The sequence below is a fragment of the Thalia democratica genome, chromosome 7 (genome assembly GCF_965202585.1).
Source record: "Thalia democratica chromosome 7, ktThaDemo2.hap1.1, whole genome shotgun sequence".
NCBI lineage: Eukaryota > Metazoa > Chordata > Thaliacea > Salpida > Salpidae > Thalia > Thalia democratica.
The window spans coordinates 29,772,935-29,786,586 of record NC_139171.1 but is presented as its reverse complement, the minus strand read 5'-3'; the positions used below and the strand labels follow the sequence as shown (position 1 = coordinate 29,786,586).

The following is a 13,652-nucleotide window of genomic DNA, read 5'->3' as shown; positions in this document are numbered from 1 at the left end:
AACAAAATAATGTTTTATATGTTGATTGAATAAAAACATATATATATAAACATGACAAAAAAAAGAACATTTGACCATAAAAACATTAAAGTTTGAATAGTATATGTTACATTAAAATATTATCTTATAAGAATTTATAAAAGCAGCTATACTTAAGAATGAATTTTTGTATTTTTGCTAACATAAAGATATAAATCTTGAAACTATCAAAAGTAAACAAATAAATACAATTATAATGCATCTATGAGTAATGCTATTAAAAATTTAAAATGGTTTATAAAAGCAATCAATAATAACGATTGCACAATAAAAAAAGTTAAAAAAAGACGTACTAAACTGTTTTCTTGTAAAAAGTTAATAAAAACTATAAAACTAATTTAAATAACCTATTAAAAGTTAAAAATAAAGTTATTCAAAAGAAAAAGAATCATAGATAAAACAATATTTTTATAAGTTTTTACCAATTGGTATTCAAAATATGCTAAGTACTAAACAAACTTAGTCAATAAAAGCTTTAAATTAGAACTCGAAATACATGTTTTAAGTACAGTTTAAAAATTAAGAAAACGTGTTATTACCCACAGTCTAAAAACATTAAAAAGTTAATAATATTTAAAAAAATTAAGATACGACTTTATAAAACTTACAGAGAAATATTTCTTAAGTCATGTTTAACAGAAACTTCTCATTACACTACTAATTGATTAAAAAATACTCTTTCTTTTATGTAATTAAAAAGTTATCAGTTGAAACCGGTAGTAAAGTATGTACATTTGTTAAAAATAATGTAAAACATAATGATCAAAATAGAATAGTCTTTAGTAAGTTCAAATGAGATGTTCATAAAATTAAATTATAAGACTTAAAGAATGGATGATAAATTATTCTTTTTTTAATGCTTGTTTGAATTAATGTGAACAAATATAAACATTTGTCAAACTGAAGACACTACTAAACTCATAAAAACAAATAAAAAAATAAATATTTCATGAGTTTAAAACAAAGACTAGGAATTTAAAATTGGATCATTGCTTAATGAAAAAAGCTCTTTATATAAAAAGAAACTTTGGAAACATATATAAGTAACACAATGAAAACTTTATGAATATAAAAAATAATAAAAACTTTTTTGTCATCTATAATAAACACTATTCTATAAAATATAGACAAAAAAATTTACAAAAAATAAACAGAGTTAACATATGACAATTTATGAGTAAAACATCTGAGTTTTTCCAACACTACATTTGAAACACTTTCAAACTTTACCAATTTTATCGCAAATTATTTTTATGTTAATGCTGTTTACCAATAAGATTTTAAGTTAAATAAATTATAACAAAAAAAGAATGATTTTAAAAAATAAGATTAAGTAACAACAACTATCAATTTTTTTTTTATAACTTCTCGTATAAAAATCGTAAGTAAAGTCAATTTACAATTATGTACATAAGACAGAGTTTTCTTGAAAATTAATTACTTTAATAACTTCTTACTTAAACAGCTTTCTAATATTATACCAGGCTTATTACTTTTCAAATATTTAAAAAAAAAATTTTTAAACAAAAGAAAATTTTATAATGAAGTACAATCACCGAAAAAAACAACAAAACAGAACATTCTACATAATGAAATTCACTTGAACAGTCCCCTAATTTTCTTACCAGGCAACTTACTGCTCGTACTGACATCGTTTTTGTCGTGTATTTGATCGTGCTGCGTTCTTATCTTGTCGTTCAGAGCTGCCAGATGTTCGCTCATCGCTTTCAGTTGCCCGTCGTAGTTCTTCTCGGTTGTCAGCAATTTGTCTTTCAATCTCAACTGTTCTTTCTCGCCTGATTTAAATAGGATATTATTTGTTTACATGTTTTGAAGATTTTCCTTCAATCTTAACTACTCTTTTTTGCCTCTTAAATTTAAATGTAAAACACCAGTTCTGCTTTATAATAAAAGTAATCAAAACTTAAGAGCCCAACAGGGCGAAACATTGGTTTAAAAATTATTAGAAATTTCTAATTTATAAAATACTAGATGCTAAAATTTAAACTAATGTCAATATACCAATATAAATTATAATAATATAATCCCGTATTCTAATTGTTTCTTTATTTAAACAATTAAGTAAACTAAAAATATCCATCAACCTTCAGATATTTTTTCTCTCAAGTCTTTAATTTGCTTCTTGTTGACGACGAAATGCTTCTTCATATTATCGCACTGCAGTTGGTGGTGACGACCCTGCGAAGCTTCGTGCTCGTACTTTTCCCGCCACTCACTCAATCGCGACCACATGTGACGCTTGATCGCCTCCTCGCGATCCTGAAAAATTTGGCAGGAAAATTAACTTGGTGTTTTAATTTTTATGTATCACGTGGAAGCTTATATCTGGAACACTAAAAATCAAACTTTAGGCCTACTCGAAACAGTAATAGATCACATCGTAACAAAAACTAAATATAAATTTAATTTAAATTTTTTTTAAACAACAATAATACATTTAAATTAACTCCAACTATATCTTCTTCAAGGTAGAGTTTAATATACGTATAAAACCATAAATTGACAAAAAATGAATTAAAGAATTCCTAATTTAATGAAACTTGAATACGAAGGAAATAATCTATCATTAACTTACATCTGAATGTCCCTGCGAAGACAACAATGATCCAAGAGATGTAGCGTCTGTTGGAATATTTGATTCAGTTCTAATCCTCGTCGGTGTTGTGAGTTGCTGTTAAACATAAAATTTTTCATTTGTTTATTTTTGATTAAAACACAATCTTAATAACCTCACAATAAATATTCTTCATACTCAATTCAATCATATAACTTAGGTTATGTAAATAAAAATATTTAACCTCAATAATGCTTTTTTTCTTATCAAGTCTGAATTAAGTTTGTATTAAAATTATCATTTTAGAACAACCAACATCGTTATTAAAACTTCCGTTCCTTGTGTTCTTTTCAAATCTCATTCCTTCAAGTTCTCTCTCAAGCTTCATCTTTTCCCTCTCCTCTTCAACCCCCGACAACTTGCACCTCAGTTGTTCCGCTTCAACTTCCGACTTCTTCAGCAAGCGTTGGAGTTCATTTATCTGATCTTCTGTTGTGTTGTCAGATGGTGAGTCCATCTCATCCATGCATATCGCGTTCACTTGCTGTTTGAATTATCAGTTTAAAAACATCTGAGTTGTATAAGACATTTAAGCTGACTGAGGTCAGAATCACAGTATTAATGGTTAAGGGTAAAATAGTTATATCAAAGTAATATCATAATGTTACCTGAAGTAGACACACAAACAAACTTTTAAATATTCGCGTGCATTTTCATGCATCATTGCGTGCTGCCGGTTGCCACCATGCCGCAGCACTTCGACCGTGAAGTCCAGATTGTTCCGCATGAGCGCGCACACGTCGGCCAATCTCATGGAAGTATTCATGCAAGACGAGATGAGCAACTCGTTGCAGTCTTGGTTTGCCGAGTTGTAGGTGGGAAGCTGCTGCTCCAACGCCATCTTCGAGTTCAACAGTTTGCTCCTAAAAATAAAATCTGATTTACTTTCTGATGATTATCAAAAATAACTGGTTCTTGTTCTTAAGCTGTTTCTGTGTTTAGTAGTACTGTAATATTATAATGACTTTTTTATACATAAATATGATTTGGATAAAATCAATACCTAAAACAGGGTTTCACGTAAATCAGGTGGCCCACTTCGGGCAAATTGACTGCCCAAAAAGCTGCAAAGGGGCCAATTGACGTGACTAGTAGAGGGATCATAAGGGATTCATAAGGATATAAATTAAAACTCTTACTAGATACTTTGGAGTGGGTGATTTAAGAGCAAAAAAGGGTTATAGGGTAGTTTTTTGGGAAATCTTAATGTAGGGGATATTGCTTTTTTAATTTATTTTAAGAGGTCGTTATAAGAAATGTTTGAAAAACCCTGATCTAAAATATCTATGTCATTTTCAGATCTCATCTTATAAGTTAGTATGTTTGTATACATGGTCCTATGCTGTCTTTTAATTATTTTAATTTCTAAATCGTTTATCTCTACAAATAGCTTTGGCACATAAAACTAATGAAAACTTTTCAAACTATAATCGTTTCATCTAACTCTCAAATAATTTACTCATTTAAAATTTAATAAAAACTTTAAATAGACTAGAAAACTGACAACAAAGTTAAATATAATAAAAACTTGCAATTTTAAAAGTTAGTAAGTTGGACACCAGTCAAAAATAGATTTTGAAAGATTACATTAAAGTACTATTAATAATTAAGCAGTGTAAGAGACTAATCGTGAACATTATAAAGATAGGTATTTAAACACTAATAACTCACAGTTCTTCAAAGTTAGTTTTGAGCTGTCCGCCACACATAACAATTCTCATCAAAATTTCCTTTTCGTTTCCAACGCACTCACTTCTCAACAGCAGTGCGGCCGATTGCAGCATTTTGTCCGTGTTAATGAACATCGACTCGTGAATCCTTTATTATTGTTTTAATAATAGTTAAGTACGTGCATAGTATATTTATTTAAGGAACATATAAAGTAAAAAAAAAACTTTAATAGTTATGTACACTGACTATAAAAATTATGTACAAACTGTTTCTTTGAATAAGAGCTTGTTGTATACTAAGGTTTAGCAAAATTATATAATAACTTAGGATCAAATATAATAATATATAGGATATATTTTTAAAATATTAACTTGATCTGCTGCTCGTTGTAACTTTGCAGTCTGGGCACGCAGAGTGACGAATCGAAATCTTGCTGCAAGTGGACAAAGTGATAAGGCTTCATACGGCTCAGTAGCGCCCTGTAGCGGTCAATTTTTTCGGCAAGTTCGTCTGTTTGTTGGTGAACAACCACGCTAACATCCGTCTGAAGAAGAATTAGTTGTATCATTAAAATAACTTTTCGTAAACTCTTATCATTAGAAATATAAATGAACATGTAAAAGAAAATTAAATTTGTTAAGAAATAAGTTTTCTTGAAAATATAAGAATCAGGGTGGCTAAATGTTTTTGCAAATTTTTTCCAGGTTATCGAAATTTCCTCCAGGTTTTTAAAAAGTACACATTTTTGGGATTGATTTAGTTTACAGTTTAGTTTAAGGTAAGAAACTGTGTTAAATAGTATAAAAATATTAAAAAGATGCTGTAAAGCTACTTTAAATGTGTTTTTTAATAAAAACATTTGATGTTGACAAATTTTTTTAATCTGTATGGTAGACTTTTTTTGTCAAATCGAAATTTTACAACTTAAAATGTTAAAATAGTTAAAAATTCCAAATTTTTCTGATTTTTTTTCAAAAGTTCTCTAATTTAAGGTTTTTCTAGGTTTTCAGGCAACCCTGGTCAATTGAAAAAACTATCAATTTAAAAGAATCATACTTAAGATAATAAATGTTTATATATATGGCAAACTACAACGCTCAAATATACTTGGTAATAAATTTATAAAAAATTAGATTTTTCTTTGAATATGTACAAAAAAGTAAATGCCTATATTATTATGAACAAAATTAATATTTCCTACAAAATTTTAAGAAAAAAATTATGATAATCAATTGCGTCAAAGCAATTATTATAAGATTATGAAATAAAAAAGGATATAAATAACTATTAAACTATGGAATGGTAATTTAACAAAAAAATAAAGAGCAAACAAAATCAAAAATATTATCAACTAACTTCGCAGAAAGAAGTTTCAAACTGCAGCATCAAATCCCTCAACAATCCCGGGATTTCCTTGTGCAGAGAAACGAGCTTGCCACCATCCAAAATGTCCACTGGGTGATTGTCGCACCTCGTAGCCATGTTCAAGTGGAAGTTTTCCAGGTTGGCGAAAAGTTGCTGCAGTGAACTTTGTAACGATGATGTGAATTGCTTGTGTTTCGTCTGTAAAAACTTGTTTTTGTCAATTATCTGCAGAGTTACGTAGCTCATTGCATCGCACTTATTTGGTTTTACCTTTACAGATTGCTTACTGTTTAAAACTATACAAAAATAACATAAAAGTTTTTTTTTTAAACACGAATGTGTGTCGACCTTGTACTATTATGTACATAATTAGCTTCATTTGTTTAATCAAATAGATTGATTTGAAAATTATTCTAAAACCAACCTGCAACAGCTTGTCATTGCAGACCATCTTCAACTTGTTGTATTCGGCATTCTTGCAATCGTTGAACACGCAAACTTGTTCCAACTGCCGATTGGTCGATTCGACTTCAGTTTCCAACAATTTGGCGCGCTGTTCCGCATCATCGAGTTTTTGGCGGGAAATTCTGGCTTGTTCCGATGTTCGGGATTCAACTTCCAGCAGTTTGCTCTCAAGCAGGGACTTGTCTTGCGCGTATTTCATCTGTTTTATTTTGTTTTAGTTGTGTTTACTGCACTAAATAATCAAGAGTTTGTTTAATTCTCAAACTGAAGTTATCATTACTTATAAACGTTTAACAACTTTAAAATCGAGCTTTAACATTTAGAAGTTTTTTCAAGTCAAAAACGGAAGAAATATTATGAAGCAAAACTTTAGACATAATTTAGAAAATATTTTTTGTGTATACTCTAGTTAAAAACAATTTTTAATTTTAAAGGTATGTGTATATACCTAAAATGTTTTAAAATAAGTTATTTAGAGTCCTAATAGTAATTAGAAATATAGATACTTGTAAATCATTGTGTTGAACTTCAAGATTTCTATACTTTTCTTCCATTTGCTGCAAACTTGCTTTTAATCCAACTATTTGATCATTGAAGTCCTGAAATTGCATTATAAGATATTAATTATCATTGCATTATTGAAATATTGCATAATGTTAAAAACAAGCTTATATTGGAACAAGTTTTACAATGATACTTTACTTGAAGTAGCAAATTTATGGGATCAATTTTCTTGGAAATTTGAAAATCAATAAAAATCTTCTCATTCATTTTTTAGGCTAGAGACCTCAAACTTTCAGAAAATTTTCTATTTATATTTTAAAAGACTTTTAAATGTTGCAATTTTTAAAATATATAAAAAAAAGTTGGTTTTTTTATTAAAAGATATTTTTTTTAATTAAAAAAATTACACCATAAAATGATTTTAAAATTTAATATTGGACTTTCGGTATAGATTTGAAGAAGATTGGCCAAAAAATGAAGGAGAAAATAGAATCTTAATGTAATAGTCTTTTTTCGCGTTTTTGGTTTGCGCCTTCCATTAGGAACCTATTGAGGTCACCAACTTTGATCGCTTATATCTCAAATATTACGTTGAATTTTCTTAAACGGTTGAAAATATCTGATAGCTCAACAAATTTATATTAAAAAAAAATCAACTTGTAAAAATCAAGATTGATCCCCCCCCCTCCTATGCCCTTAATTTATAAGACCCAGCTACTTCCACGAAAATAAGACAACGTTTCAAAGTGTTATAAAACTTTTGAGAAAACAGCAGTTTTATAATAATAACCTGTTCAATAGTTCTGTTTTTGAGTTCAACTTCGTACAGCTGCTTGTGTAGTCGCTCGTTCTCGTCAATCTTCAGCCTCAAGTCGTCGTCGAAAGCTAGTTGTGACGTCATACCTGATGATGAAGTGTCACCGTTTGTTTTCGATTTGTGATGCTTGGCTTCTATCTCCTCTTGCAAGATCTGCGTTTGAATTATTTTCTTGATTAAAATTTTACTAGCAGTAAATTTATTTAAATTATAACTAAATTTTGCTTTTCGCAAAATCTATGTTTTCCATTTTTAAATCCATATAAGTTGTTAGTAATAAACAAAAAAACTTATAGAATTTAGATATAAAATCACAAAAAAAGCAATGTAATATATTTGATACACCTATCCACAATTAAATGGTATCTTATACTTTTTGGAGGATATCTATATAAAACAATTAAAAATGAAAGTAGCAGTCTAATCTAAACATTCAGCAAGTAGATTAAACTTCAAATAATATACACTTATTTATTTAATTTGACAAAAATTACAGTAATAAAAAGTAGTTTTAAGTCCCTACCTTAAAAACATAATAGACAAAAGTGAAATTGAAAAAACGAATATTCTTCTTTAAAAATACACAGTATGTGGAAAAAAACTGTTCTACTTAAACTTTTTAAGCTGCTTTGAAAAACAAATATCAGAAAAATGGTAAGGGTCATTGTTTAAATTATGATAATTTATGAAAAAAATGACTGTGAATGTGATTAAAAGAAACATGAGAATTTTATGAGAAAACTATATGAGAAATCAGATTTGGAGTGTGTTGAGTTCAAAAAATTAGAGAAGCTAAGGAGTTCTTTATTCTGGACTGGGCACCCTTTTTGGGGAATAATTTACAAATATGTGAAACAATATAACAAACTTTCTAAAACATCAATTACTTTAATCAAAAGTTTGTGAAGATATTAGTTAATGGAAATATATAAATTATACATTAATGATTGCTTGACAGATTAAAAAAACAAAACACAATAATTTATATTTTTTTTACCAAAACTAATATAGTTAGATATTTTGTAAAAAAGTAAGTATAATAAAACTTTAAAGACTGTGTTGAAAACATACTTAATGAGTAAACTACAGTGATACTTTAAAGATAATTATTTTGTGCATAAAATATTAAACCTTACTTAAATCAATAAAAACTGTTTATTATCTAATTACTATAAAGTATTTAAAACTATAGAAATAAAAGTAATAATTTCAATGATTAAACGAATGATAAATGCTATTATGATACTTATATTTGTTTTTTATACACTAAACAAAAAAGTTTTAAAACATTTCTTTTAGAAAAACACTTTAAAATTTTTAAAACTTATATTAAACAAAGTAAGCACACTACACTCTAAGACTTACTTAATACTTTTTAAACCACTTAAACTTTTTTGATAAATTTTTAACTTTAATGAACTATTATTTAATACGAAAAGTTTTAGTTTTATAAAATAGTGTTAAATATTCAATAAATATCACAAAATTTTAAATAAAGAAATTTTCTTATGTATTAAATTTAACTAAAAAATCAAGTTAAATTATTATTTTACAAATTACTTCTCCTTCAGATCAGTAAAAATTAACATGACTGTATTTGAGTTCATTATTTACTTTTAAAGTCTTTTATTGAAATTAAAAAAATCTGGGGTCAATGAATTTAACTCCAAAGTAAATTTCAAGAACAACTTTTAATTATAAAGCTGTTCTGTGCAGTATAAATTTGTAATATCAGTTTGTGTTTTGTGGCTTAATCCAGTGTTTTTCAAAGTAGGCAATAATGATTTTGGCTATCAAGGGGAAAATTGTAGTTAGGGGCAAAACTAAATAGTTTACTAACTAGTAAATAGGCGAAAGGAAAACAACTGTTTTTTTTTTCTAGAAAGTGGCTATTATGAAATGAGTTTAGAAAACCCTAATAGAGAGAATTTAGTATAGTACACTTATAAATTTAATGAATAGACACTACTTTAAATACATGTTTTCTATTAGACAGGTTGTCAGTATGCCAGTTAAGTTTTTCCATTTTTATTAATTCATAGTACAGTGCTTCCTCGCTAATCCGGCCAAGATTTTTTTGAAAATACGGCCGGATTTGTCTTTGGCCGGATAAGAACAAAATATCGCTTTTTTTACAAATTATCTACCTTGGTTATATTATGAATGTATATAACAAAACGTACTATAAAATTTCTGTTAATCTAATTTATTTTACTTTATTCATAGAAAAAAGAATTAAAACAGACAAAACTAAACGAAACAAAATTTTATAAGTTCAAAATTAATGGAAAAAAAAAACTACACTGTTAACACTTTAACTAAATTAAGATTTTTTTTTTTGAAAAAAGAAAGAATGGAAGATTGTTTTACAGTGCTTTCTCGTTTCTTAGCAGAAAACTCACGAACTTGGATGAGTTTTGACACATCTTCAGGTGTGGCTTCTGGTTGGCAACGATAGTAAGTGAAGTAATCGTCCATGTTCTGCATGGCTTCAGCATGAGAAAATAAACACTTAAAAGGCTAGGAAACACCAATTTCATCTTCAACAACTTCAACAGCCTCTTTTTCGTTATCCCCAGTAACCAGTTCAACAATTCCTTGCTCGTCCATATGCTCATATCCAGGACCATCGCAACTCATCCATCTTTGAATATCATCTTCTGTAAATGTGATATTTAATCTCGCAAATTGCTGTACAAACTCGTTGTCTTGAGTTTTTTCTGAAGGGTCTATATTTTGCATGGAAGAGCTTTGCTCGTTTTGCTGTTTTAGCAGCTCCAATTAGTCCCAGCTCCTCCTTTTCGGCTTTAAACTTTTTGAACTTTTCTTCGCCTCTCAAAATGTCATTTAAAGTTGACTTACCAATGTTAAACTGGCTCATTATAACAGCTTTAGGCACATTATTGTTTGCCATTTAGCAAACTTTTAACTTGTTTTCAATTGTTAGTTGAACACGTTTTCGTTTCTTTGCTGTCTTATCCATTTTTTAACCAGATATGTTGATTGTAGTATATTAAAGTGTAACTTGCTTAGCAAAGACAGAAAAATTGCAAATGAATAATAAACAAGTTTGTTACAACTGAGCGGGAAAAGTATGAAAAAAACTTAAGATTATACAAATGATACTTTATTATGACGTAACAATATATTGCTTGCATACTTATAAAACGTGAAATGAATACTTTTTCGAAGTAAAATGAAACTAAACGCTAAAAACGCTAAAGTAAATAAGTTGACTTCTCGACTAAAACCGGCCGGATTAGCAAGGAAGCACTGTACCTTTATAATTATAACATAAGCGATCAAAATTTTAGAGTTTTTATAGGTTCCTTATGTAAGGTACAAACTAAAATGTTGAAAATGTCTATTTCTTTTTTTATCTTCAAATTTTAAGGACTCTTTTTTTTTTTTAATTTTATGTCTCTAAAAAATTTTGAACAAAATATCAAAAGGATTCTTATTTTTTTATAAAGAAAACTACACTTTTTTTCTTTGATCATCAAATTTTTATTTTTGAATTTAAAATAATTTTTTAAACATATTTTTGTAAATATTAATTATTCCTTAAAAATTGAGAATAACTCATCCAAAAACTAAAGGTCGTCTCTAACACAAAAAATTAAGATTGATTTTAGAAGAAACTTAAAGCTGCCAAGAAATTGACAACGAAACTACTAAGGTTTATAAATTTGTTGTATCAGAAACTTTTTACAAAAAATACTATATCTCAAAAATAATTGAAAAAACTTATAATATAACTATATCATACTTTAATCTTTATTCAAAAAAAAAACTAAAGTACTGTAAATATTTGTCTAAAAAGCTAAACCTTTCTATGCCTTTAAAACCTTAACCAAAATTCTTGATAGATTTTAAGAAATATTAAGCTTTGCAATTAAGTCACATTTGCAAAAAACTGATATCTAAAGATTTTTTTAATAAACCTATACGCTTAAGAATCTTGTGTGCACATAACTTTTTCTTTAGGATTAACTGTGCATATGTTTATGAAAGTTAGAGTACCATTGTTTAAGGTACTACTCATTTTCAATATAGTATAAGTTGATATTTGTTTGTTTTTCATAATACGTACTTAAAGATAAAATTAAAATAATAAAGTTTGTTTGCTTTTATAAACTGTTGAAAATATTTAAGGTCGTGGAGGGGGGAAACACTTTTACGAAATTTAATCTGATTTTATATAGTATACAAATACTCAGCTACAAGATGCGTTTTACAGATTTTGAAAGTTCAAAATAATTTTTAAGATATAGCCGGTCAAAGTTGGAGGCAACAAAAGGGTTCCTTGTGATTTTGTTTTTTTTGTTATAAAATTTTTATCTTTTAATTTTGATTTTAAAACTTAACTGGCATACTGACAACTTGTATATTAGAAAATGTGTATTTAAGTTCGTTTTAAAAAACACTATTGCAATTTTTGAGGTAAGAGATCAAGGTTAGATAGTTAAATTGTTTTTTTATGGAAGGTGCAAACTAAGAAAAAAATTGACTATTTGATTAAAAATTTGTCTTCTCCCTTATTTTTCAAAGAAACTGTTTTAAAACTCTCAGTGTGATCTTCAACAAATTTTATACAATTTGTAAGAAACAAAATTTTAATAAACCTTTTCTTCTATAGATTTATATTTGAGGTTCTAAATTGAACAAAAATAGTTCTTAACTTATTTAAAAATAAGCAGACAAATATACAATATTAATTACTCCAAATTTTATTTGCAAAACTAAGTTTTACCCTTTAAGGGATCTTCAGTTACAATTTAAATCTTATTCAAATATTTTTTTTTTATACAAAATGAACATTTTTTTCAAAAATTTGCATCCCACAAGTTGTTAGTAAGATTAAAAATAACATTTCCTAAAAACGTTAAGTAAATTGCCTTAAAATGAATGTTGAGATAGGTTTTTATTTAATTTTTCAAAGTTCAGAGAAAATTGACCATACTTTTTTTTATTCATTTGGTTGTATCATTTTTTTTAATAAAATTGGTTATATCTCAAAAGCTATATGAAACTTTTTATTTTATTATAGTTTATACTCAAATATTTATAATAAAATCATACAGGGTTACTATTTTTTTGTATATTTCTTTCAGGTTTTCAAAAAGAAGTACTTTGGTCCATTTTTAGTATAAAATTAAACTTTTTTTTTTAAATGTCTTAAATAATATAACAACATTGAAAAGATACTGTAAAGCTACAATAACTTTTTTAACTTTTAGATATATTTTTTGTATCTAGCTGATATTTTGTTATTTTACATGTAAAAATAGTTTCAGATTCCAAGTTTTTTTAGTTGTTTTGGTTCAAAACTCCAGGTTTTTATCAAAATTTCTCAAATTGCAGGACTTTCCAGGATTTTTTGCAACCCTAAGTTTACTTTTATTTTTGTAAATGTTAGACCTTATGGTCTAAAAAAATCAAATGCATAAAATATTTTTGATTTCAAACACTATAACTACTTTGAACATAAACATTAAATATTGGAGAAAAGGTAATAAAACCAACCTGAATCCTCCTGCTCATCTGCTGATTCCTGAACTGGCTGCTTTCAATCTCCTGCTCCTTCCTTCTTACTTCCTGATCTTTCAACCTGACTTCATCCTGGCACCTGTTGATTTGCTCCTTCTGATCAACCACCGCCTTCTTCAGCACCTGAACCTGTCCCCTCATCTTTCCGTATTCCGCCGCCAACCTCTGGTACTTTGCGTTCAAATCCGTCATGTTTAATTAAATTTCCTTGAAAGAAATTTTTTTTTTAAGTGTAATGAAAAACTGAACTATGAACTTTTTTTTTTAACTTTAGTTTATGAAGAATTGAAACTATAAACTTCTACTGAAAAAAATTAAGAAAAAGATGATTGAGGTAATTTGAGTTATTTTTCAATCAAAGTTATGTGTAAAAATTTATATGTAAAACGTGTACATACACAAGTAAGATATGCAAAAGTATCAATAATTGAACTATAATAATAAATAATTGAATAATGATAAATATTGATATTTTCAAAGAAAATTAACTTTATAACTGAAAGACCTAGAACAAGACTTGGTCTAAATTGCTTTAGGTATTTGGGTCCAAAGTTTTGGTCTAGTATCCCTGAAACGTTTAAAAACTCAAAAAAAGATTGTTAAAAT

At 27.5% G+C, this 13,652-nt stretch overlaps 1 protein-coding gene across 1 annotated transcript; it reads right to left on the bottom strand.

The window, feature by feature from the left end:
* Nucleotides 1–1,495: 1,495 nt before the first annotated feature.
* Nucleotides 1,496–13,248, bottom strand: LOC145840772 (protein phosphatase 1 regulatory subunit 21-like). The gene is made up of 12 exons (XM_082948101.1): nucleotides 13,023–13,248; nucleotides 7,470–7,649; nucleotides 6,682–6,774; nucleotides 6,135–6,374; nucleotides 5,702–5,908; nucleotides 4,717–4,889; nucleotides 4,346–4,492; nucleotides 3,306–3,537; nucleotides 2,931–3,158; nucleotides 2,636–2,731; nucleotides 2,145–2,319; nucleotides 1,496–1,835 (listed from the first exon to the last, which is right to left on the bottom strand). Exons 1-12 carry the CDS (start codon nucleotides 13,236–13,238, stop codon nucleotides 1,636–1,638), a joined length of 2,187 nt encoding a protein of 728 aa, XP_082804227.1. The 5' UTR covers nucleotides 13,239–13,248; the 3' UTR covers nucleotides 1,496–1,635.
* Nucleotides 13,249–13,652: the final 404 nt, after the last annotated feature.